This window comes from Anguilla anguilla, chromosome 8, assembly GCF_013347855.1.
Source record: "Anguilla anguilla isolate fAngAng1 chromosome 8, fAngAng1.pri, whole genome shotgun sequence".
Lineage (NCBI taxonomy): Eukaryota > Metazoa > Chordata > Actinopteri > Anguilliformes > Anguillidae > Anguilla > Anguilla anguilla.
In genome coordinates this window covers 53501314-53528725 of record NC_049208.1, presented here as the reverse complement: position 1 = coordinate 53528725, position 27412 = coordinate 53501314, and the positions used below count along the sequence as shown (strand labels likewise).

At 51.1% G+C, this 27412-nt stretch overlaps 1 protein-coding gene across 2 annotated transcripts; it reads left to right on the top strand.

Annotated features, from left to right (window-relative positions):
- Positions 1 to 170: 170 nt before the first annotated feature.
- On the top strand, positions 171 to 26843 carry LOC118232793 (zinc finger protein 385D-like). Of its 2 annotated transcripts, XM_035427910.1 has the most exons (9): positions 171 to 395; positions 9108 to 9250; positions 13941 to 14021; positions 16070 to 16183; positions 23224 to 23395; positions 23830 to 24069; positions 24567 to 24748; positions 25078 to 25179; positions 26084 to 26843. In XM_035427910.1, exons 1-9 carry the CDS (start codon positions 386 to 388, stop codon positions 26270 to 26272), a joined length of 1233 nt encoding a protein of 410 aa, XP_035283801.1. In that variant the 5' UTR covers positions 171 to 385; the 3' UTR covers positions 26273 to 26843. The 2 variants fall into 2 exon arrangements, with proteins under 2 accessions (XP_035283801.1, XP_035283802.1); XM_035427911.1 differs by lacking the exon at positions 9108 to 9250.
- The last annotated feature ends 569 nt before the right edge of the window (positions 26844 to 27412 follow it).

Below are 27412 nucleotides of genomic sequence, written 5' to 3'. Positions count from 1 at the left end.
TAAATTGTTTTTGCTGGAGTAATTATCTCATATATCGCGTTGATAATAATAATAATAATAATAATAATAATAATAATAATAATAATAATAAATACATTAAGAAAATATTCACACACACATTATTGTGTGCACTGAGAGAGAGAGAGAGAGAGAAAGAGAGAGAGAGAGAGAGAGAAAGAGAGAGAGAGAGAGAGAGAGCAGCGCTCAGAATCAACCTGAGCAGCGGCGATGTTCTCCTCCCACGGATCGCAGAGCGGAACAGAGTCAGTCGCGTAGCATGAGACGCGTCCGCGGCGGCGCCCGTCGACACCACGCCGAAGTTCCCACGGGATCCGGAGGGGAGAGCCGGAGTTTTCCGTGAATACCTGACCCACGAGGAGCAGCAATGTATTTCGGTGAGTTAGTGCGCGAGCGTCTCCGGGGCTGCTCGTCCTGGGGGGCATCTTGTGAAGGAGAGACATGTGGAGGTATTCTTGGATTGCTCGCGACTGAAGTCTTATTCTTCTCCATCATAAACCTGTGTTTAACTCAAATGGATTCTCTCGATACTTTACAAATCGATTTCATTTTGCGTCGGCATTTTACGCGTGTTTGTGGAGCCATTTACTGCAGTGTTCCTTAACAGGAACACATTTCTGTTTCGTGTTAACTGCAAAAGTTGGCTTGTTCAGAATGCGTTGCGATTTAATTGACAGAAGATGTGAGATAAGTTTAACTGTCAAGTTCGGAATGCTGAAATGAGAAACATGCCTCTTCCAGGACAATTCCATTTAGCGCGCGAGTTTAGTGCGCGGGTAGAACATAACGGATGCATTTAAAATCAGAAACTGAACTTCATTTCAATTAAATTACTTAATTTTAGTGTAATTATGTAATATCGTTGTAAAAACGTGAATCTTTTTTGGTTTTGGTAACCTGATATGAAGATCTGTACTTTTATCCGTATTTATATTTTTGTGTATCATTAACAGTAATCACATGTTTTGATTTTGCCATTTACTTTAATTATGTTTTACTGGCGGGTTATTATTAATTTTACTTTGTGATGTATGCTGTTTTTTGTTGTTGTTGTTTTTTAATAAAATGTGAAAAATGTATTTTTGCTTAGAGTTTCGGTTATAACGTCATAGCTTCCTTAAACGTGGGTACAATCTTGCGCTGTTTTTAAAAGTGTATATATGCCATACTCGAGAACAGAATGAATCACACGCAAGTTATTATAGTATATGACACGCGCTCCGCGCTTCTGCGTCAGGTTCCAGCGCTCGTGCGGCATGTTCTCTGTTTGAGGCGAGGAGGGCTTCTGGTCGCGCGATATGTAAGCGGCACAAAAACGGCGCTGTGGTTAACCCCGCTTGGCCTAGCGGTCTTGGGTTTTACTGGAGGGCGTCACTGATGCGAAGCCCAGACCTCGTCATCAACCTTTATTTTACGAGGAAGTCACTCTGAAACCGAATCTACTCCAGGTGCGACCTAGCCAACGCATTGCGGGGGCAATAAGACAACAGATGTCCGAACAAAAAAATGTAAACATCCAGAGGCCAACATGACGCATGGAGACGCGGGAAAAACGATACTAAGGAAAAAAGGGAGTTTAAAAAAAAAAAAGTTTTAAACGTCGTCATCGTAAATAGGCGAAACGAGCGGTTTGCACCGGTGTAGCGTATTACCGGATTCCCAGTGGAACGTTGGGTTTCACTCTTACAAACAGGCTGTGTAGGTGTAAGGCTATGGTTAAACGCCAGCGACTTGTGTTGCCCTGGAAACAGGATTCAGTCAAACAAATAACTTAAGCCCGTGCCTGCGCTGGCATTGTTCTGCAAACATTGTCACGGAGGTTTGATAGTCGCGCGGAACCTCGATTAGCGCAATATAGACATATGCCAATAAAATCACGCGCTGTTCTGTGGAAGTAGGGGTCGCTCAATCGCATCTAGCGCCCGTGGGTATCACTGACTCTGCAGGCAGTCATTCCTGAGAGACCTGGCTTTGTATTTAATGCTTGTTTATCTTACTCATTTGTTTTGCATTTGGAACGTGCCCAACAGCCCGGCGTTTGATCAGCCATTAAAGGCCAAACACAAACAACAGGGCCGGCATGGAAACATAACGAGCTCCGTGATTGGAGGAGCTGCTTGTGGAGGGTTTCTTGGGTTCGAGTGGCGGTCTGAGCCAGCTCTTCGCTTACAGTGCGCCACAATCGCAGCCGAACCAGGTAACCCCGGACTACGGCTGTGAGCAGCTGCAGTTCCACCGTAAAAAAAAAATACAAACAAAAAAAAACTTTAAGGCCTGGATCTCTAGATGTTTCTTCATCCCTACCTCTCTTCCTCCCTTCATCTCCCCCTCCCTCTCTCTCTTTCTCTCTCTCCTGCCCTCTCTCTTTCTTCCCCCGCTCCCTCCCTCCCTCTCTCTCCCCCCATTTGTCCTCTCTCTCTCTCTCTCTCTCCCACTCTCTTCGTCCACCCACACAGGTTCTGTTGCCTACCCGTTCGCCTTCTCTCTGAGCTGCCTCTCTGTGTTGTTATAGACCACGGCTTCCCGTATATTCACTCCCTGTGGTGTCAGTCTGCAGGCATGGTGTCCCGGGTTCACAGTGATTTTTTTTTTTTTTTACAAAGCTCAGCCTTAAGGCAGGACCTCTTTTCACACGGCCTGCTGTTCCGTCGCCACGGCGATGGCAGGTAGGAGTTCTCCTCCAGGGCAGGATGGCCCAAACGGAACCCTGAGCCTCCAGGAGAACTTTAGATCCCGAGCGTTCCGTCTGTGAAAGACCCGGTCTGTGTGTGTGCCTCTCGACTGTAGGCTGGTCTTTGTGAAGACTCTGTGCTGTTTTATCCTGAAAGAGAATCCATGAGAGTGAAAAGCCAAGGTTTATATATAAACACACACACACACACACACACACACATACACACACGCACGCACACACACACACCATTCACTCTCACACACACACACACACACACTCACTCACTCACTCACTCACTCACTCACTCACTCACTCACTCACTCACTCACTCTCACACACACACACACACACACACACACACATATATATATATCCATCCATCTATCCATTATCTATACTTGCATATCCTGAGCAGGTCTCGTGGGGGGGTGCTGGAGCCTATCCCAGCGTGCACTGGGTGAGAGGCAGGAACACACCCTGGACAGGCCGGCAACACATCGCAGGGCACACACACCATTCACTCACACACACACACACTCACACACACACCATTCACTCACACACACACTCACACACACACACCATTCACTCACACACACACTCACACCATTCACTCACACACACACACACTCACACATCATTCACACACACACACACACCATTCACTCACACGCTCATGCATCTGTAATTTAGGCCACTAAATCGGTCACATCGGGGGAGGGGGGGATAAGGTAAATGTGGCATGTGTGAAAATTTGGGCACCCTGTCTGACAGGACTTAGGAACACCTCTCCTCTGGCGGAAATCGCGGCTCCCAAACGATCCGTGCGGCCAGCTAACGGCCTTTCTGTTCGTACTTCGTTTTATTGCGTGCGCCGTGCGTCACTCTCAGATCTCCCCGCAGACTTTCCATCATATTCACGTTTTGATGAATGCGAACGCCATTCCAAATCCTTAATCCTACGTTCCTCGAAGTAGCTCACGGTTGATTTTGAGGTATGTTTTTGGATCGTTGTCTGGTTGGAATGCCCAAACTCTTTTTTTTTTGAGCTTCAGTTTCTTCACTGACTCTGGGACTTTCTGCTTCTAGGATGTGATGACATTTTAGCTGAATCCATCTTTCCTTCCGCCCACACAATATTGCCTGTGCCACTGGCTACCGCCCAACCCCAGTGCATTATGGATCCGCCCCCGTGCTTAATGCTTGGTGTTCTTTTTAACCGTCAAATGCTTCCTGTTATTTTCCTTCAAATGCATTTTTGATTATGGCAGCCGAAGAGTTAAAGTTTTATTTCATTAGTCCACAGCCACTCCGTCGCTGGCTTACCTGAGTGGTGTGTCACGTGCTTCAGGCATTGACTTTTGACATTGCAAAAAGGGCAGTTTATTATAATGGGTAATGAGCTGGTCTTGTAACCTTAAGGTCATAGGTTCGATTCCCAGGACACTGCTGTGGTACCCTTGAGCAAAGGGTACTTAACCTGCACTGCTCCAGTATGTATCCAGCTATATAAATGGATGCTGTGTAAATGAAGCTGTGTAAGTTGGATAAGGGCGTCTGCTAAATGCCTGTAATGTTAATGTAATGTTAAGTTTTCTCCTGACAGCTCTTCGATGCTGATAGTTTCTGTGTACGCAACTCTACACAATGGTCCAGTGCTCCAGTACTCCAATGTCACTGAACCTTTCTACAGGTCCTCTGCGGTGATTGGTGGGTTTAGCTCCGCATCCCCGACCAATCAGTGAGCAGTTTTCTGTCAGATGGTTTCTCATAGTCTTCCTGCTCTTGCCTTAACTGGACCAGTTCCCCTTCTTTACCATTTCTTAATCATGTTTCTGGCAGTGGACAATTCCAAGCTGGAGGTCTTTAGATATCTCCTTATAGCCCCTTGCCCTGCTTTGTAAGAGTCAGTTATCTTTATTTTCAAATACTCAGTGAGCTGCTTAGAGGAGCTCGCCGTTGTTGAGAGTAAGCACTGCACCCTGAGAGGTTAGAAGGGTCAGGATATTTATTAAGCTCTGGAATTGTCTTCACCTGGGTTAATTAAAGGCCTAACTGGTCAACACAATTTTGGGCCTTTTTTATGTTAATGGGTCAACTGGAAGGATGCTTAAACTTTTGCACCTGCCACATTTGCTGTTTTATTTTTTCAAAAAGGTGAATACTAAGCAGTACTTCGGCTTCAGAGTTCCTGGAAACATGTCATGTTCGAGCTTGGACCCTGTAGAGGTCGTGTTAACTTTTTTTTTCGCTTGGAGGTTTGACAAAACGTGCAGTTTGACCAGGGGCGCCCCGATTGTTTTTGCATACCTCTATAAAGTGCCTGGCTGGGGCATTGATGTCAGTTTTATTAGCTGCACTAACACCCACCAAGTTAAGGGTCCTCACAGGTCACAAGAAAAAAAAATGGGTATTTCAAAAAATAAATAAATAAATAAATAAAATAAAGCTGGATTCAGTCAACATATGTCCTTGACTTTGGCTAACAGTTAAAAGCAGGAGTTATCTTTCTTTTCTTTTTCTTTTTCTTTCGGCGATCCCCGAAACGAACCGGCCAGACCGAGTTTGTGACGGCAAAGTCTGGTGGTGATGACTAAACTCTGTCTCTCCTGAAAGACCTGTGTTTGCAATTAGGGCTGTCACCATCTGCGTACAGCCGTCACTCCTGCAGTTACGCCACTGTTCATACCGTTTTCTCAGTCTGGTGTCATGTAAATGTCGCCCATTTAAGAGGAGGCACTTGTTTATTTTCACTTTAAAAAAGAAGAATAACTTCAGTGCTGTCAGAAACTCAGCCGACAGGTCATCTTCTGCTAAAATACTCTCTCCCTCTCTTTGAAATACGAAGACTGCTGATGTCAGTTTAGAAGAGATGTGTCGTACCAATTCAGCGAACAGTTTGTTTGTTTTCTGTCCTGCAGTAATAACAGTAAGAACGCGCAGATTCTTAAGCTGACCTGTTTAGATATTGTGGTGCGGGATAGCCAGCCTCGCTTTCCGTCCTGGAAAAACAAGCAAGGAAAAAAGCGTGTGCTTCAATTTCGCGGGAGACGTAAACAACCTCGTGCAGAATTCCCCCGAAACCCCACAAAGTGAGCTCACTTATCTTCCATTCACAGGGCCTTGAATACTGCGCCTAAAACAATGAAGCGCTTAGCGATAGCCTACAACGCGGTAACGTGTTCTCAATTTCTGCATAAGGTTTAGGCCTACGGGCCTAATTATTTTTATTTATTTGTTGCACGTCAATGGAGTCATGTTGTTTAATTTATCTTACGAAGGCTGCGGGCAGAAAGGTTTGTGTGGGACAGCCTCCTTACTAAGAGTTCAGATCTCCTTCACTGTGCGTTACCGAATGTGATAGTCGCAGCTGTCCCGTCTGCAATAACAGCACAGCAAGCTTCATGGGTTCTAAGACTGGAGGGTTCTGGGGGTTCTGTAATGGTGTTCCAGCAGGCAGTGGAGGGTTCTGGGGGTTCTGTAATGGTGTTCCAGCAGTGGAGGGTTCTGGGGGTTCTGTAATGGTGTTCCAGCAGTGGAGGGTTCTGGGGGTTCTGTAATGGTGTTCCAGCAGGCAGTGGAGGGTTCTGGGGGTTCTGTAATGGTGTTCCAGCAGGCAGTGGAGGGTTCTGGGGGTTCTGTAATGGTGTTCCAGCAGTGGAGGGTTCTGGGGGTTCTGTAATGGTGTTCCAGCAGTGGAGGGTTCTGGGGGTTCTGTAATGGTGTTCCAGCTGTGGAGGGTTCTGGGGGTTCTGTAATGGTGTTCCAGCAGGCAGTGGAGGGTTCTGGGGATTCTGTAATGGTGTTCCAGCAGTGGAGGGTTCTGGGGGTTCTGTAATGGTGTTCCAGCAGTGGAGGGGGTTCATTCATACCCTCAGAAGGCAAGATTTTCCCGCCTCTCACCCAGTGCATGCTGGGATAGGCTCCACTAGCCCCTGCAAACCCTGCTCAGGATAAGCAGGTATAGATAATGGATGGATGGATGGATGGCAAGATTGATACTAATCACTCTTTATTGGTGTTGAGTGACCCCACGGTAGTGCGTTTCTCTCCCTCAGAGAAGGGGCGTGTTTTAAAGATGGCCACGCCCCCTTCCACAGAGCTGGAGTAATCGCCCAGTGGTTTGAGGAGCATGAGGCTGACGCTGTCTACACGTATCGCAGCCTTCTCAGTCAGCAGATCTGAGCCCACGGGAGATCTGGGGAACATTCTGGAATGACGGCTGAGGCTGTGCTGTCCTGCAGCTGCCCGTGAGCTGACGGACTCTCCTGAGGAAGAGCGGTGTTGTCTTTCTCCTGCAGAACTCCAGACCCTGGTGGACTCAGTGCCCCAGCACCCTTCCGAATTACATTACACGGGCGTTTCCACTATTTTGTTTGCTGTCCCGATGCGCCTGTTGGGTGTTCCCCAAGACCTGAGGGAATTGGGTTCAGGGTGGGTGGCATGTTCCGTTTGGGGGGTGGGGGGGCGGGGGGCGGGAGGGAATTCCAGAGGGTGGGAGCGGGGCAGATGGTGAAGATTCGGGGAGAAAGGGCAAGGGGGTAGGGTCACGGCTTTGACCCCCTCTTTGAGCACGGCCTCGTCCGGTCGCCGGGCGGCCATTTTATTTCGCGAAGCCGGCGCGCTCTCTCTCTCTCTCTCTCTCGGGCGGGGCCGCCCGAGCTTTCATGTCGGGGCGGCGGCTCGGATTCGGGCGCCCGGGTCAGGCGATGTCGTCCCGCGTCTTCACCCCCCCCCCCGCTGTTCTGCTTTATTGGGCTTGGGAGCCGCCCTGTGTTTGGGTACAGGGGGCTTTTACACGGTCCCCAGCTGGATCTCATTTATACGGGACCGAGAGAGGGAGGGAGGGAGGGAGGGAGAGAGAGAGAGAGAGAGAGGGAGAGAGAGAGAGAGGGACAGAGGGAGGGAGGGAGAGGGAGGGAGAGAGAGAGAGGGAGGGAGGGAGAGGGACAGAGAGAGGGAGGGAGGAAGGGAGGGAGGGAGAGGGAGAGGGACAGAGAGAGGGAGAGAGAGAGAGAGAGGGACGGAGGGAGGGAGAGAGGGAGGGAGGGAGAGAGAGAGAGAGGGGTTTACTTGTCCTGAAAATAAAGCACGTTTGAATTTGAGAGAGAGAGGAAAAAGAGAAAAGGAGAGATTATTATTATTATTCACTCCATTTTACATTTTGTATCTTTATTATTAATTTTCAATTAAAACATATGTTTTTATTTGTATTTTTTTTACAAGTATTTGTTGTGAGAGCGAGAGAGAGCGAGAGGAGATATAGAGAAAGGGAGTGAGGACAAGAGGGGGCAGAAAGTTACAGAATGATCAAAGGAGTGAGAGAGTGTCCTGTTTTGCCTTCGAATTGTCAGAATGAAAAACTTTATTTAAACTCACAGGATTTATTCCCCTGGAGCTGTTTGTTTTTTAGGGTGTTGCTCTCTCATAAGGGCCATTTGACCCCCATTGCTGTGCCCCTCCCCCCGACACCGAGGGGGAGATTTACCACAGGTCTGAAAAAGAAAAGGTGCCCAACCCCCCCCCCCCTCTCTCTCTCTCTCCCTCTCTCCCCCTCTCTCTCCCTGTTATATATGTTAGTGTTTTCCACTTGTTATCGTCCCGCTGCCCCTCCCCTGGCCTGGTCTGGTTCCCATCAGACCCTCTCTGCTCGGTGTTAAATCGGCCCAGGCGAAGGACATTTGTAAAGCTTGTCGACTCGTATAAACGCGCCAGACCCCGGGCCTGACCCCGAGAAGCGAAAGCAGATGGACCCGATAACAACACCTTTTTCTTTTCCGCGCCCTGCATTGGCTGCCCTTTATTTAGAGGGCTGCATCGCCGCTGTTACTGTTGTTGTTGTTTTAATCACCTGGAAACCCTGGGCTTTGTGTCGATTGGTCAGAAGCAGATTCGCTGTGCTCAGGTAAATTTTTAGTAATCCAAAAAATCCATCAAGAAGGTCTCTGAGTTATAATTGAATGGATGGTGTGTGTGTGTGTGTGTGTGTGTGCGCGTGTGTGCAGTTGAAATAGGGACATCTCTCTCTCCCTCCCTCTCTCTCTCTCTCTCCCTCTCCCTCACTCTCTCCCTCCCTCCCTCTCCCTCTCCCTCTCTCTCTCTCCCTCTCTCTATCTCTCCCTCTCCCTCACTCTCCCTCTCTCTCTCCCTCTCCCTCACTCTCCCTCCCTCTCCCTCACTCTCTCTCGCTCTCTGTACCTGTTTTTCTGTCTGTTGCATTTTCCGCACGCATAGGCCAGGCCCCGCGTTGGTTGCACTGCAGATGGTGTGAGTCAGCTGATTTTGTGCCTGAGTCCACGTGCTACAGAACGGGTGGATAATGAGCCTGCCTGATCACTCTCTCTCTCTCTCTCTCTCTCCCCCTCCCCACCCCCACCCCCCCCCCCCCCCGCCCTTGTTGTCCTCACCTGCGCAGGTAACCCCTGCCACAGCTCGGTGCTGTCCACCTTGGTGCGTGCTGCGTTTCCGGCGGCCACGCCCACCCTGGACCTCAAACCGCTCCTCCCGTTCGCCCTGGACTCCGCCCCTGCCGTCGGCTTCCTCCCCGCCTTCAGCACGGTACGTCTGCCCCCCGCCCCCCCACCTGGGTCACATGACCAGGGTCGGAGGTCACGGAGAACTGGCTCTGGTCCTCCGAGGCGATGCTGTGTCTCATTTCTAGGTGCAGGTGTGCTGAAAATCCTCGGGTATGAACGGCTAGGCTAACGCTAATTAGCGCTTTTCGCGTTAGCCGCAGAGGCGCTCGTCTGAAGCGCTGAAAATGACTCCGGCTGCAGCGCAGTCTGCTCTGCGCAGTCGTGTCTTGCGCGAGGCGAGGCGGGCGGCGGTAACGCAAGCGCAGCGCCGGCTCCGAGTCTCGCTTAAATCACGCTGCCCCGGTGGCACGTGGGATATATAACTCACCCGATACCCGGGTATCGCCTGGGGTGCGTTCAGTCTAATCACAGTGCCACTCTGTGGGCGCAAGAATGTTTTTTCGTGATCGTGGCTAGCGCGAAAGAAGATGGAATTCTGGGTAATAAGAGGCGCAGTGACCTGGTGGCGCTCTTGGTGCTTGACCAGCGGAGAGTTTCAGGGCTGAATGGCGGTGCTTTGCTGTTGAGCGCGGGGGGGGTGGGGGGGGGGGGTGGGGTGGTTTGGGGGACACCGTGTACTGTCTGTTCCACAGCGTGCGGCAGTGTGGCCGCTCCCCACGCCGTGGTGGGCCTCATTCTGGCGTCTCCCTGCCAGTGTGCAGTGGAGAGGAGAACACTTTATTCCTCTCTCCCTTTCTCTCTGTCTTCTCTCTTGTCTTTCTGAGCTGCAGCTCTGGTCAGTCCACGTGTGGCCCTCTGGGAATTGTAGTGCGCCAAACCGAGAGCGAGACAATTATTGTTTTCCCCAGTCCAGGTGTGGAGCCTTGGGCTCTGGGAATCGTAGTCCGTCAGGCCAGGGAGATGTCAAGTAGTAGTGCTGTCAGTGGAGAGGTGGCGCAGTGGGAATCGTAGTCCATCCGTCTTCGGCGCAGATGTGCGACCGCGAGCGCTATCCAGCCGCTAACCTGGCTCGGCCCCGCGGGCGGGAAGCTCCCAGGCCGCCGAGCGCCGGGGTCAGAGGTCACGTACACAGCCTCCGTGATCGCTGCTTCCCCCTTATCTCCCCCACGCGGAGGATACCGAATCCGGGCGATCCGATTCGCTCGACGGATGTTTGGAATGCCTGACAGAGGAGCCCCCCCCAAAAAAAGATCACTCAAAGTGACAGTTAGCCCCAACAGAACAGAACGTTTTTTTAATCCATTCTGGCGTTTCCCGGGATCGGCTGAACTACAGCTTCACACGCACAGCTCCCGCCCGCCTCACGCTCCAGCGTTAAAACCAACTCCGACGGGTTTCATACCCTTAAGAGTACATTACAAACCTTCAGTAAACTTCCGTTTCACCTTTATTTATCCAGTTTGCAAGTCTGCGGAGACCGAAGAACCTCTTTTTTTCCCCCAAGGCAGACCGTGTCCAAACGGCACAACAGGTCGTTCGCTGTGAAAAAGTAATAAACAGTGACGGAGCTGAATTGAAGCTCGCGGAGTTGGTTTAAACCCTTTAAACCCCTGGCCTGGCGCTGGCAGTTGGGAATGTCGCGTCGTCCCTTCGCGCGGATAACGCTTGCGTCTGGGACGCGTTTCGCGGCGAGCGGCGTGGACCGCGGTCCCGCGTCGGAGAAGCCGGGGCGCGTTTCAAATCGGAACGGAACGCGCCGTTATTTTACAGCCAGCCCTCCCGGGGGGGTTAAAAAAAAAAACCAGAGGGGCGTAGAGCACGAGAATTCGGTAATTACATCGCGAAAAAATCCGCCTCCGGTTCCCATCCAATTAAATCTGTGCGCCAGTCGTGACATTTAGAACTGCGGCTATCGGGCTGTTCCACCGTCGCGCTGATGAAGGCAATATGGCCGAACATCTTAATCATTAGCCTCTCCTAATGAAAAGCATTCAGGGTGGGGTTTTCATTATTTTTACGAACGTCGTCGCGCGAGTTGGAATGAAAGCCCGAGGCACAAAACGCGCGCGGCTTTCGTCAGATTTGCGCGGCACGCGCTGAGCTCACACGCGACCTTGCGATGTTTCGATCGCCGCTTTTGTGTCGGGAAACCTTTTGCGTTCACGTGATTCGTGCCCCTGTAAATCAGCACGAAGCTGGAATGTTATGTAGGTATGTAGATCTGGTGTGTTTGCCTGTTTGTGTCCTTGTGGGAGAAGGCGGGGTGGAGTCTTACTGCAGCTCCGTGTCTGTAATATCTCCACTGGTTTGCTGATTGGGGAGATGATTCACCCTTAAGATATTAGTATCCTAATTATGAACACATACATATGAACACACACACACACACACACACATACTAATGTGCATACACAGGAACACACACTGTCACATGCAGAAACACACGACTCCTGCATGCACATGCATGCACACACACAGACACACACAGACATACTATACACATGCACATGCATGCACACACACACAGACACACACAGACATACTATACACATGCACATGCATGCACACACACAGACACACACAGACATACTATACACATACACATGCATGCACACACACAGACATACTATACACATGCACATGCATGCACACACACAGACACACACAGACATACTATACACATGCACATGCATGCACACACACAGACACACACAGACATACTATACACATGCACACACACAGACACAGACACACATAGACATACAGTACACATGCACTGGGGCTGTGGGTTGTGGGTTTTGGGTTGTGGGTTTTGGATAAGCTCTTCAGGGATGATTTCAGGCTTTGATGAGAACCAGCCCGCCTCCCCATCTGCATAAAGAGGAACCAGCTGTTCCCTCGGTGAGCGTGGGAGCGAGGTCCTGGGGGGGTGGGGGGTGGGGGGCGGGGGGGTGGGGGGGCGGGGTGGGGGTAGTGATTACAGGCTTTACAGGGGCTACGGCAACTGCACTGACTTACAGACCCACCGATACTGTAGACTGCAGAGAAAGGGAGAAGGGAGAGTATTTGTCAGTATTACACACTGCCTTGAGTTTGTGTGTGAGTATTACACACTGCCTTGAGTTTGTGTGTGAGTATTACACACTGCCTTTAGAGTGTGTGTGAGTATTACACACTGCCTTTAGAGTGTGTGTGAGTATTACATACTGCCTTTAGAGTGTGTGTGAGTATTACACACTGCCTTGAGTTTGTGTGTGAGTATTACACACTGCCTTTAGAGTGTGTGTGAGTATTACACACTGCCTTTAGAGTGTGTGTGGGTGTTACATATGGACATCAGAGCCTCCATCTCTGCTGAATCACTGGATCGGTTAAGTGCTCGGACTGGTTATCCTTGCGGATCTGTACACAGCGCTGTCCTGCACATCTGGGTGGAATACCTGATCTTTGTCTTCTTAAGCCTGTTTTTTTTTTTTACCAGCGGTCATCTCCTGTCTGTCCCTCGCTCTCTTTCCCTCTTAAAAAGAAGCATTAAATTTAACTGTGGCATCGTTTAAAGTGCTCTGTCGTTTCCTGTTGTGCAACCGTAACGCGAGCTCTGGGCCCAGCTGGTGAGCGGGTCAGCTGCGGAACAATCTCTCTCGCGTGTGTGAGACGCATCTCTTCAGACTACACCTGGACTAACTGCCACCACTCTGCGGGTCGTTTCACTAAAAATCCCCCTCTTTCACGCCACTCATGTTACACGTACCTCCATTCCAGCACTCGTTGCACTTTGTATTATTGTCCTGATGTTGTAGCCTGCACTGCCCCCTAGTTTGCCTTAGCATAGGTTAGGTCAGAATAATGTTGGACTGTGTTCTTGGCTGTGAATAGCTGTGCGAAATGAGTAATTGTACCTTATGGAACCTGTGTTTCGCAGTTGTTCCGATGACCTTGACACGCACTTTTGTACGTCGCTTTGGATAAAAGCGCCTGCTGGATAAGTGTGCTGTAGCGCGTGTGAGATCGCGGGCGAGCAGCGCGTCTCTTTCTCACGTTTCTCCCTTGTTTCGCGCGCGTCCCTCGCTGAGCCCACCTCACCGCAGACAGACGCAAGCCGCGTCCTCGTGGGACGGACAGCAGGCAGCCTGACCGTCTGTCTGAAGGCAACTCACGCAAACATGCCGGAACGTTCTATGCGTTTCAGGGGCAAGAAGAAATTATCACGTCATTTCTGTTTTTCTTTTGATTATTATGGCAACCAGACTAGAATTCCCTTATAAAATGACATGGATTTATCCATAGATAGAAGGTTTTTTAACACTGTATCCTGTATATGTGTGTAATACCTTAAATATACAGGTGAGTGGTGCGGTACTTGTACAGGTTAGTGATGTAATATGCACCTGTACAGGTGAGTGATGTTGTACCTGTGAAGGTGAGTGATGTAGTGCTGTGCTTGTACAGGTGAGTGATGTTGTACCTGTACAGGTCAGTGATGTAGTGTGTACCTGTACAGGTGAGTGATGTAGTGCTGTGCTTGTACAGGTGCGTGATGTTGTACCTGTACATGTGAGTGATGTAGTGTGTACCTCTGCAGGTGAGTGATGTAGTGTGTACCTGTACAGGTGAGTGATGTTGTGCCTGTACAGGTGAGTGATGTAGTGTGTACCTGTGCAGGTGAGTGATGCTGTACCTGTACAGATGAGTGATGTAGTGTGTACCTGTACAGGTGAGTGATGTTGTGCCTGTACAGGTGAATGATGTTGTACTGTGGCTGTTTTCTCCAGGCTGTGGTGAGACTCTCAGGTACAGAGCCGGGCTCTGCTCTGCGCAGCTGGAAGGCTGGGTTAGCCAGCAGGAGGATGTGTGTAAGTACAACCCTGTGTGTGTGTGCGTGTGTGTGTGTGTATGTTTAAGCGTAACCCTGTGTATGTTTGTGTGTGTGTGTAAGTACAACCCTGTGTGTGTTTGTGTGTATGTGTAAGTATAACCCTGTGTGTGTTTGTGTGCGTGTGTAAGTATAACCCTGTGTATGTGTCCGTGTGTGTCTGTAGTACTGCCACCATTAGTGCTAGCTCTTCCCTGTAGTACTGTCACCACTAGTGCTAGCTCTCTCCTGTAGCACTGTCACCACTAGTGCTAGCTCTCTCCTGTAGCACTGTCACCACTAGTGCTAGCTCGCTTCTGTAGCATTTTTACCACCAGCGTTTACCAAGCAACTGCTATAAATACCGTTTAATGGTATTTTACAGTCTTCAAAGGGCTGTTTCATAAAATGTGCTTTTTGAACGGAACACCAACTGTTCCATTACATTACATTACATTATAGGCATTTAGCTGACGCTCTTATCCAGAGCGACTTACAACAGTGTAACCAAACTCAGGATCAAGTCCACTTAAGTCCATTGAATAAAATGCAGATAAAAAGCCTTTACTATAGTAGCATACAGTAAGGAGAAACAAGATAGTCTGAACCAAAAAATTTTTTTTTTTTTTTTTTTTTTTAAATAGTTATGGGAGAGGGTTTAGGGAAGAGGAGAGAGGTATACAGAGAAGAGGTGCGTCTTGAGTTTCCGTTTGAAGGTGCTCAGACACTCTGCTGTTCTGACCTCCACTGGAAGATCGTTCCACCATCGTGGGGCCAGAACTGCAAAGAGTCGAGACCTTGTTGCTGCTCGTGTAGGGGGAGGAATCAGCCGCCCTGTAGTAGCCGATCGGAGCGATCTGGCCGGCTTGTAGGGTCTGATCATCTTCTGCAGATAACCAGGAGCTGACCCCTTGACTGCTTGGAAAGCAAGCACCAGTGTCTTAAACCGGATGCGAGCTTGCACTGGTAGCCAGTGGAGGGAGATGAGGAGGGGAGTGACGTGGGAGTCACGAGGGAGGTTGTAAACCAGACGTGCTGCTGCATTCTGGATGAGCTGAAGGGGTCTGGTGGCTGATGCTGGGAGGCCAGCCAGGAGGGAGTTGCAGTAGTCCAGACGTGACAGTATCATGGCCTGGACCAGGAGCTGTGTGGAATAATTGGTGAGGAGTGGTCTTATTCTGCGGATATTGTACAGGATGAACCTGCACGACCGGGTGGTTGCCGCGATATTCTCAGAGAGTGCCAGCCTGTTGTCCAGCACAACTCCAAGATTTCGGGCACTCTGCGAAGGGTGTAGGGGAGTGACTCCTAAAGAAATGGGCAGATGAGAAGTGGGAGAGGTAAGAGAAGGAATATGGAGAAGTTCCGTTTTGCTTGTGTTGAGCTTGAGCTGGTGTTTGGTCATCCAGCTCTGGATGTCACTCAGGCAGGCGGATATGCGATCGGAGACCTGAGTGTCTGTGGGAGAGAAAGAGTAGAAAAGTTGAATATCATCTGCATAGAGATGATATGACATGCCATGGGCGGCAATAACAGGGCCAAGGGACCTAGTATACAGAGAAAAGAGGAGGGGACCAAGGACAGAGCCCTGAGGGACCCCAGTTGTGAGGGGACGAGGAGCTGATACTGCACCGGCCCAGGCAACCTGGAAGGAGCGGCCGGAGAGATAGGACGCAATCCAGTTGAGGGCTGGTCCGCAAATTCCCAATTCTGTCAGGGAAGACAGAAGTGTAGGATGGTCAACGGTGTCGAAGGCAGCTGAGAGGTCAAGAAGAATTAGGACAGATGAACGGGATGCTGCGTGTGCTGCGTGGAGAACGTCTTAAACTGCAATTAGTTCTGTCTAATGTTCTTGGTGAGTGACAGAATGAGAGAGACAGCTGGGGGTAGTAGGAGAGAGAAGAGAGGGAGCGAGGGTGAGAAAGAGCAAGCTTTGGAGTGATAGACACGGTGAGAGAGCTGTGATGGTGAGAGAGGCAGGGAGGGGGGCTTGGTTCAGAGAGCTGTGGCTAAAGCTAGGCTAACTCGGTTCTTGTTTTATTCGTGCAGATGGACCCGGTTCAGAAAGCCATAATGGGCCAAACCCTGGGCCTCCTCCCCGCCCCGGCCAAGAGCAAACATCTGGTGTCCTGCACCCTGTGCCAACTGAACTTCAACTCAGAGGTGAAAAAGCCCCACGCCCTCCCTCGGTCTCCCCATGTGAGGGCGGGGAAGGGTGAAGACCAGACGCGACCAAACAGGGGATCTATAAGTTACCAAAGGGCACTCCAGTAACCACTGAGTCTCGTGAGAGACGAAATAAGGAGGTGCTATACTCCTAGGGGACGTATCCCAAATAATGAATAATAAACCCCTAAACAGGTAACTGAGGAAGAAGGAGTATATAAGGAAAATAAAGGAATAGGGAAAAGAGAAATGAAAAATAAACAACTTCGAACCGAAGCGGAGAAAAAGAAAAGGTCTTTTCAAAAACAAACAGAAGAAGTTCTGAGGCCAACTAAAACCAGGGGGAAAAACTGGTTAGTAAAGGGTAGAAAGGTTTGTGCCCCAACGGTGACACAATAACCCCTTAAAACCGCCGGCCTCAGAATCTGGACCTATACCGTCCTAATACCTTTTTCCAAAAAACAAACAAACTGAAGTCAGAATTCTTTTTTAAATCTCTTTGTTCTTAAATTCCTTATACCTTTCTCAGGAATACGACAGGGAACTGGCTAGAGCAAAACACGTTACACTCAAGCACCGTTCCACTGCCTACTGACGCTTTAAATACCCAGTCACAGGTGTGGCTGGTAATCAGCGGAAGGTGTGAGCAACCCCCAGGTGAAACAGATCAGAGGTAACCCTGCAGGAATGCATGGAATGTTCAAGCAGGAACAATCCTCCCACTGGAACCAAAAATAACGATTAGCCGAGTGGCTAATCTGCAAGCTCGAACTAATCGTCCCCACACACCAAAATAACGATTAGCCGAGTGGCTAATCGGAATGCTAACCACTGAGCCGGTGCAGGCACAGAAAAATGATCTACCTGCACAGAAACCGTGACAGTACCCCCCCTCTAAGGACCGGCCCCAGACGGGCCCTCGGACCCACGAGAGCGGAAATCCCGGATCAGTTCAGGATCCAATATGTCCCTAGAGGGAACCCAACAACGCTCCTCCGGACCATAACCCTCCCAGTCAATGAGAAATTGTACCCTACGGCCCACACGCCTCTCGGCCAGAATGCGACGCACCGTATAAACTGGTTCCCCATCCACGAGTCTAGGCGGAGGTGGGGGTTTGTCCACAGGAGCCAACGCGCTTACTAGAACTGGCTTAAGACGAGAGACATGAAAGGTAGGATGAATTCTCATGGACCGGGGCAGCTGTAGGCGAACCGTGACCGGGTTAATTCTCCGAAGGATCTTAAATGGACCAATGAAACGAGGAGCGAGTTTACGAGACTCCACTCGTAGAGGGAGATCACGAGTAGAAAGCCAGACACGCTGACCCACCCGATAGGAGGGCGCAGGTCTGCGGTGTCTGTCGGCAAGCCTCTTTTGACTGGCTGACGAGCGTAGCAGTGATGTACGAACTCTCCTCCAGGTGGACCGACACCGCTTGACAAATGTCTCTGCGGAGGGCACCTCGATGTTCTTCTCCAATTCTGGGAAGAGTGGAGGTTGATAACCACATTGGGCCTCAAATGGTGAGGTCCCCGTCGACGCGTTACGTAGCGTATTGTGCGCGTACTCTGCCCACACGAGTTGACGGCTCCAGGAGGTGGGATTGGAAGAGACCAGACAGCGGAGAGTGTTTTCCAACGTCTGATTTGTGCGTTCCGTCTGTCCATTGGTCTCTGGGTGAAACCCTGATGAGAGACTGACAGACGCCCCCAGAAGCGAACAGAATGCTCGCCAAAAACGCGCGGTAAACTGCGGGCCACGATCCGATACTACGTCTTGAGGTAACCCGTGTATTCGGAAGACGTGGTTAATAACTAACCGGGCGGTCTCCAAAGCCGACGGAAGTTTAGGCAACGCTATAAAATGAGCCGCCTTCGAGAATCTATCCACGACGACTAAGATGGCCGTGTTGCCATCAGAGGGTGGCAGCCCAGTGATAAAGTCCAGTGCTATGTGACTCCAAGGGCGACTAGGAACGGGCAAGGGACGTAAAAGACCCGACGGTGGAATGCGAGAACCCTTGTTCCGAGCGCAAACCGAGCAGGCCGAAACATACTCCCGCACATCCCTCTCCATGCCAGGCCACCAAAATCGCCGGGATAAAAAATCCTTAAATCTGTGGACACCCGGATGACAAGTCAGATGCGTGGAATGTCCCCAACGCAACACCTGGGCGCGTACCCTAGCAGGGACAAAGAGACAGTTAGGCGGACCTCCACCCGGATCCGGCTCAGACCTTTGAGCCTTCCGGACCACTGACTCAATCCTCCACATAGCAGGAGCTACAATCAAAGTGGGGGGAACAATGGGCTCTGGGGAGCGGTTGTCGTCTGACTGGTCATAGATTCTAGACAGGGCGTCAGGTTTGATATTTTTTGAACCCGGACGATAAGTAAGGATAAAATTAAATCGGGCAAAAAACAAAGACCAGCGACCCTGCCGCGAATTCCGTCTCTTAGCGCTCTGAATAAACTCCAGGTTTTTATGATCTGTCCAGACCGTGAAAGGATGTTCCGCCCCCTCCAGCCAATGCCGCCACTCCTCCAGAGCCAGCTTGACTGCCAAAAGTTCACGATCCCCGACGTCATAATTCCTCTCCGCTGGGGAAAGGGACCGCGAGAAATATGCACACGGGTGCACCTTGTTATCTACAGGGGACCGTTGAGATAAAATGGCTCCCGCGCCAAGCTCAGAGGCATCCACCTCCACCACAAATGGAAGTGCCGGGTTAGGCGTGATGAGAATGGGCTCAGAACAGAACATAGACTTTAAAACCCGGAAAGCCGCATCGGCTTTGGATGTCCAAGCAAAATGAACACTGGCCTCCTTTTTGGTCAGCACAGTGATCGGTGCGGCTACTGCACTAAAATTGCGAATGAAACGCCTGTAAAAGTTGGCGAATCCCAAAAACCGCTGCACCTGTTTAACTGATGTGGGTGGGGGCCAATTCTTAACTGCGGAGACTTTATCAGGGTCCATTTTAATAGTTCCCTCAGAAATGATAAACCCCAAAAAAGAGACAGATTTGGCATGGAATAGGCATTTCTCGGCCTTCACGAACAGTTTAGCCTCCAAAAGACATTTCAAAACCTGCCTGACATGACTGACATGCTCAGCAGGAGTGTTGGAAAAGATTAAAATGTCATCTAAATAGACGAACACAAATCTCTCCAACATCTCCCTAAGAACGTCATTGACTAAGGCCTGAAATACCGCCGGGGCGTTCGTGAGACCGAATGGCATGACTAAATATTCGAAATGCCCGTTATGCGTGTTAAATGCTGTTTTCCACTCGTCTCCTTCTCTTATTCGCACTAAATTATAGGCATTACGAAGGTCAAGTTTGGTGAATATAGTCGCCCCCTGGAGACGTTCAAAAGCCGAATTCATAAGGGGTAAGGGGTAGCGGTTCTTGACCGTGATATTATTAAGACCTCTGTAATCTATACAGGGTCGCAGACCGCCGTCCTTTTTCTTAACAAAGAAAAACCCTGCCCCCGCCGGCGAAGTGGAGGGTCGAATAAAACCATTGGCCAGGGACTCTTGAATATATTCCCTCATAGCCTCGCTCTCGGGAATAGATAAAGAATATAAGGAACCCCTTGGTGGGACCGAACCAGGAAATAATTCGATAGCGCAATCATACGTTCTGTGCGGAGGTAAAGTAGTGGCCTCTTGCTTACTAAATACCTGTGCAAGATCTGCATAATCGTTGGGGACATTGACTGGTAATGGAATAGTGACCGTACCCACTGTAACCAGATCCTCCATGCTGGCGGAATAAGGGTATTCCATTTCATCTGCCGTATCTTGTTCGCTCTGGCTTTTAAAAGAACACCCCTCACCCGAGAATTCCTCTGTGGCATAATCGCAAGGAGAGAATGTGTCAAAACACGGATCCCAGACTAGGCTCTCCTCCCTACCTGAAGGGGGCGATGCCGCAAACTGACTGATGGGAGTAACGGTCTCCTCATCACAGTACTCAAAACTGGGCTGGGAACTAGAACCAACCCCAGGAGCCTGCGTAGTCTCCTGCTGACAGTGAGACACGCATTCCAAACCCCACTGAAGGATGGCCTCCCCAGTCCCGCCCCAGTTGATGTAAGGTTTATGCCTAACCAACCAGGAATGCCCCAACACAAGGGGAAAGGTCGGCGATTCCACCAAAAAAAATCTGATACGCTCCACATGTTCACCAAAAGGAACGCGCATCTGAATAAAAGCGGTGGTTCTTTCCACTAGGCCTGTGCCTAAGGGACGGCCATCAAGCGCAGTAATCACCCGAGGCTGTGGCAAGAGACGCACAGGTAATCCGCGTTTCTTTGCCCATTTAGTGTCAATAAAACAATCCACTGCGCCTGAATCTAAAAATGCATTAGTGTTAATGATCTGTTTATTCCAGGAGAGTTCGACGGGGATACAGGTGCGAAAGGCTGATAACTCACGTCTCGCCGGTGGCTTACGCTTCACCGACGAGACTGATCTTTTTCTGCTAGCACTGGACAACTCTTTATATGGTGCCCTATCTGTTTGCAATAGTGGCACCTCTTGGTTCTTGATCGAAAATCAGCATCCCTGCGAACGTCCACACTGTCCACCTGCATAGGTTCTGACCTGATTCCTGAGTCTTGGGAACGAGTGGAGAAAATGGGCGTACCCAAGAGAGGTGCGATGTAAGGGGTCGTTCGACCTCTCCTTTCATCCTTCTCTCTCTCTCGTTCCCTAACCCGGTGATCAATGCGGATCGCTCTCGCAACCAATGCCTCGAAAGTAGCGGGTGGCTCACTCGCAGCCAGTGCATCCCTGACCGGATCTGACAGGGCGTTGGTGAATAGTGTCATAAGCGGTAGTTCGGGCCAGCCTGATTCGCCGGCTAACGATCGGAATGCTATAGAGAATTCTGCAACACTATTCCTTCCCTGCCGAAGACGGGTTAACCTAGTGGCCGCCTCGCTGCCCGTAACATCGTGGTCAAACACCCTTTCCATCTCCTCAATGAGGCGGTCTGAACTTGTCATTATGGGCGAGTTTGAACGAAAAAGTGGGTCAGCCCAGGCCAGGGCTTGGCCCTTAAGGAGACTAACAATAAACGCCACCCTTGATTCGTCCGTAGCATATCGTGAAGGGTGAGCTCGAAACTGTATAAAACATTGTGTTATGAACCCCCGGCATTTGCCGGATTCACCTTCGAACGGAGCAGGGAGCTGAAGTTTAGGTTCCTGATTACTCGAGAGTGCTGGTGTGTATGTCTGGGGAGGAAAGGATTGTGCTTGAGTACTGGGAGCGCGAGCATCGAGTCTCTGAAGAAACTCAGTTTGGAAACGCCTTGTCTCCTCGTGTTCAAGACGCCGCTCCTCCTCTACCCGGACCCGGTGTTCCTCGAAACCTCGCCTAAACTCCTCGGAAGCCACCTGCTGGCGACCCATAATCTCTAGCAGGCCGGTCAGTGTAGCTTCCTGGCGGCGTGACGCCTCCTCTTGTAGGGCCAAACGCTCGCACAGCTCTGCCTGTTGTGTAGTGGTGTTCACTTGTTGACTGTGCAACATTTGTAGCCCCTCTGTATGGGCCGTCAGGATGGCTTGTTGAGCCGTAACAGCCTGATCCAGGCCGATGGTCGCTGGTACTTCCATTTGGCTTGAGTGTTCTGTGAGGGCGGGGAAGGGTGAAGACCAGACGCGACCAAACAGGGGATCTATAAGTTACCAAAGGGCACTCCAGTAACCACTGAGTCTCGTGAGAGACGAAATAAGGAGGTGCTATACTCCTAGGGGACGTATCCCAAATAATGAATAATAAACCCCTAAACAGGTAACTGAGGAAGAAGGAGTATATAAGGAAAATAAAGGAATAGGGAAAAGAGAAATGAAAAATAAACAACTTCGAACCGAAGCGGAGAAAAAGAAAAGGTCTTTTCAAAAACAAACAGAAGAAGTTCTGAGGCCAACTAAAACCAGGGGGAAAAACTGGTTAGTAAAGGGTAGAAAGGTTTGTGCCCCAACGGTGACACAATAACCCCTTAAAAACCGCCGGCCTCAGAATCTGGACCTATACCGTCCTAATACCTTTTTCCAAAAAACAAACAAACTGAAGTCAGAATTCTTTTTAAATCTCTTTGTTCTTAAATTCCTTATACCTTTCTCAGGAATACGACAGGGAACTGGCTAGAGCAAAACACGTTACACTCAAGCACCGTTCCACTGCCTACTGACGCTTTAAATACCCAGTCACAGGTGTGGCTGGTAATCAGCGGAAGGTGTGAGCAACCCCCAGGTGAAACAGATCAGAGGTAACCCTGCAGGAATGCATGGAATGTTCAAGCAGGAACAATCCTCCCACTGGAACCAAAAATAACGATTAGCCGAGTGGCTAATCTGCAAGCTCGAACTAATCGTCCCCACACACCAAAATAACGATTAGCCGAGTGGCTAATCGGAATGCTAACCACTGAGCCGGTGCAGGCACAGAAAAATGATCTACCTGCACAGAAACCGTGACACCCCAGTCCTGCAGATCTGCAATGTTACTGAAATTACAAACCATAAATAACCCACTTTTTATCCCCGCTCTAAACAAGGAGTCATGAGCTGTGTGATCACATGACCCAGAGTTGTGCAATCATATCACCCTGTTCTGTGTAATCACATGACCCAGAGTTGTGCAATCACATGACCCCGTGCAGTACAAGCACATGATCTTGTGCAAAGCGATCACATGGCCTTGTGCAGTGCGATCACATGACCTTGTGTGGAGCGATCACATGACCTTGTGCAGCGCGATCACATGACCCTCTGTAGTGCTATCACATGACCTTGTGCAGGGTGATCACATGACCCTGTGCAGAAGGATCACATGACCCTGCTGTGCCCTGCAGAACTAGGCCTTGTGCAGAGCAATCACATGACCCTGTACAGAGGGATCACATGACCCTGCTGTGCAATCACATGACCCTGCTGTGCCCTGCAGAACCAGACCTTGTGCAGAGCGATCACATGACCCTGTACAGAGGGATCACATGACCCTTTATTGCCCTGCAGAACCAGGCCCTGGCCCACTTCAAAGGTACCAGACACACCAGGAAGCTGCGCGTTCTGGAGGCACCAGACGCCCGCCGCAAAGCTGCTGATGCGGTCACCAAGGAAACCACCAGGAAGGACCCTCCGGAGAGCATCTCACCCAACGGCCTCCTCCCCAGCACCCACGCCACAGGTGAGTGCACCTGTGTGCACCTGGGACATCCTGCTGTCGCCTTACGGTTACCATGACCATTCTGCTTTCACCTTACGGTCACCGTGACGATTCTACTGTCATGATACACCTGAACAAGGTAGCACAACGGAGTGTGGTTACACACCTGAGTACGATACACACCTGTGAAAACTGCATACCTGAGTGTGGTTACACACCTGAATACGATACACACCTGTGAAAACTGCATACCTGAGTGTGGTTACACACCTGAATACGATACACACCTGTGAAAACTGCATACCTGAGTGTGGTTACACACCTGAATACGATACACACCTGTGTAAGGTGCATACCTGGGTAAGGTTACACACCTGAGAGAGCAGCACGTCAGGTCCCCAGGTAGAGCAGCAGCACCTGCCTCTGCCCCAGCGCTGTCATGTCCTCCTCTCCAGACTGCGAAGCTGGAGCGGTCTCGCCCCCCAGCACAGGGGCGGAGCTATCCGACGGCAGCGGGTCAGCGCAGGTGGAGCCGGCCCCTGACCCCACACCGGGGGCCAATCCCAGCGCCCCTGGGGTAACGGAGGCGGAGGTGGGCGAGGAGACGGAGGAAGAGAAGGCCAAACGGCTGCTCTACTGCTCCCTGTGCAAGGTGGCCGTGAACTCCGCCTCCCAGCTGGAGGCACACAACAGCGGTGAGTCATCATCCCGCGCCAGAACTACACATCATGTCATCATCCTGCGCCAGAACTACACACTGCATAATCATCCTGCGCCAGAACTACACACTACGTCATCATCCTGCACCAACACTACGCACCATGTCATCATCCCCCGCCAGAACTACACACCGTGTCATCATCCCGCGCCAGAACTACACACGTGTCATCATCCTGCACCAACACTACACACCATGTCATCATCCCGCGCCAGAACTACACACCGTGTCGTCATCCTGCGCCAGAACTACACACTGCGTCATCATCCTGCGCCAGAACTACACACCATGTCATCATCCTGCACCAACACTACACACCATGTCATCATCCCGTGCCTGTAAAAACTGAGAACTCAAACAAGACTCATCTTCATGTCTAATGTGTGAAATGTTCCATTTCAATGGGCTGAACCTGGGAAAGCAAATTGAACTGTGATGTGATTTGTGATTTGACCTTTGACCCCCCCCGCTTAGGCACAAAACACAAGACGATGCTAGAGGCTCGAAGCGGTGCGGGGGCCATCAAGTCCTTCCCCAGGCAAGGGGTCAAAGGTCGGCTGGCTTCGCCCACCACCTCGGCCACGGGCCTTCAGAACAAAACGTTCTTCTGTGAGATCTGTGACGTGCACGTGAACTCCGAGACACAGCTCAAACAGGTGAGTGTCATGGCAACAATGGCTGCTTTACTGTTCCAATGCCTGGCCGGCGGTCTCAAACTGTGCAGGTTTAACTCCAGTCCTGGAGGGGGCACTGTGTCTGCAGGTTTAACTCCAGTCCTGAAGGTCTGCAGGTTTAACTCCAGTCCTGGAGAACCTGCAGACACAGCTCCCTCTCCAGGACTGGAGGTTGAAATTGCTGATTTACCGGAAATATTGTCTGCTGTCCGGCACACTCTGGCTGGTGTGTTCAGTGTTTTAGTGAGATTTTCACCGCGCCCCCGCTCACCTCTCTGTGTCCCCCCCCCCTGCCCCCCCACCCCCTTCAGCACATCAGCAGCCGGCGGCACAAAGACCGGGCAGCGGGGAAACCGGCGAAGCCCAAATATAGCCCCTACAGCAAGACGGCCAGGACCCCCAGCGCTCTGCCTGTGAGTCTGCCTCACCACGCCGCCGCCGCCGTCGCCCCCGGCAACCCGCCGCGCTCGTCCGCCAGCCTGTCCCCCCTGTCCCCCCTGTCCCCCCTGTTCCCCCTGTCCACCCCGTCACCCCCCCCCCCCCCCCCGCACGTAATGCCGTTACCGCGGTAACCTACCGTGCTCCCTACCGCAGGTCCGTGCGCTCGCGCTGTCGTTACCACGGTAACCTGCGGGCGGCTCTGTCCGTGAGTCTGCTCGTGACCATGGTGACTAAATCGCACGGAAAGCGAACGGGGGCTGCAGTGGCAGCTGTTCTTGAATCGTTATGCGTGAGCAGTGGTGGGCGCAGCGTCTCTGCTGAGAGCTGGAGCATTATTCCTTATTGCCTTGCAGTAATGAGATCCGGGCGGCAGTGTGGTGTAATGGGTAAGGAACTGGCCCTTGTAACCTAAAGGTCATGGGTTCGATTCCTGGGTAGGACACTGCTGTTGTACCCAAGGTATTTAATCTTTGCTTCAGTATGTATCCAGCTGTAGAAATGGATGCAATGTAAATGCAGTGTAAAGGTTGTGTAAGTCACCCTGCTAAATGCCTGTAATGTAATCCTGTGAGGTTATTTTTACTAAGGTGGGTAGCGTTTCTCCTTGAAACGTGTCCAACATCATTGGCTTTCCCTCGGCTCATAGTTTCATGTGTGATTGGCTGTGTGATTGGCTTTCGGATTGGCCCGTCAGTGCAGACACGGCTCTCTGTTTTCCTCGCGTTGCTTTCTATTGGCTGGCTCGTTTTGTGTCTGTGAAGCGGAAGATGATGCCGGACTGGAGAAAGTGCATCTGTTCAGGATGTGTGTGTGTGTGTTTGTGTGTGATTGAGTGTTTGTACAGAAGGTTCATGCTGCACTGTGATTGGTTGACAGGTGCATCTGGCGAAGCCCCTCCCTGCGGGGCTGATTCCGGGTCACGTGACGGCCGCTGGGGTCCCGCCCATCTCCATAAGCTCCGCCCCCGCGCTAGCCGCCGCCCTCTTTCAGACGCAGAACCTGCTCCGCCCCGCCCCCGGACCCCTGCGGACTGCGCACTCACCCGTACTGTTCTCCCCCTACTGAGCCGGGCCGAACCTGGGCCAGACCCGGGCCAGACCCGGGCCAGAACCAAACCCTGCCGGACCTCTCGCTCCCCTGACTGGGGTGTGAGCCGGGCCATTCTGGACTCTTTAAAGCCTCAACCCGCCCCCCCCCCCCCCCCCCCCCCGTGGAATGGTTCGATCCAGAACTCTCGCAGATGTCGTTGACCAGTGCCTGATCCAAGACGACCTGTGACCCCCGTCTGGACCGCAACCCATCAGAACGTTCCGGTGTGATCTGGAACACGCCCCTGCCACCCAGAGCTGCAATAATGTACCGACTGCACCAAGGAGCAGATCAGTGCTGAACCAGAACCAGAACCAGAACTAGAAGCAGAACCAGAACCAGGGAACTGAAAGCACGAAAGAGGGGAAAGATGCAGTGTTTCTCAAAGTCATTCCAGCTATGAAGAGCAGGGATAATGGAACCACAGGCCTGTGTGTGTGTGGGGAGTGCCCAGACACAGGCTTGCCTTGCAAAGCACAGTGATGTCAGTTGCTGTCTGTCAGTGACCAGTGCATTTCAAATAAAGAGTCTTAATTTCTTAACCTGAGTCTGATCACTTCGTTCTTCACTGGCCATGCGAGCCACTTACAGCTCCTGATAATCATAATGAGCTTAAGAACATTAGAACAGAATCTTTCTGCACTTTCTCTCCCTCTTTCCTCTCTCTCACTCTCTCTCTTCCCCTGCTCTCTCTCTCTCCCCCTTCTCTCTCTCCCTCTCTCCCTCTTGCAGTCTCTCTCTCCCCCCTGCTCCCCCTGCTTCCTCTCTCTCTCAGTCTCTCTTTCCCTCCCTCTCTCTCTCTCTCTCTCCCTCTCTCTCTCTCTCCCCCCCCTGCTCTCTCCCCCCCGCTTCCTCTCTCTCTCTCTCTCTCTCTCCCCCCTGCTCTCTCCCCCCCGCTTCCTCTCTCTCTCTCTCTCTCTCTCTCTCTCCCCCCTGCTCTCTCCCCCCCGCTTCCTCTCTCTCTCTCTCTCTCTCTCTCTCCCCCCTGCTCCCCCCCCCCCCCCCCCTGCTCCCTCTCTCTCTGCGCTCCCGGTGTCAGTGTCATAAGCTCACGAGCGCCTGAGAGAGAGGAACGTTCGGCATTCCAGCGCTTTCACGCCACGCAAGGTTTTAATT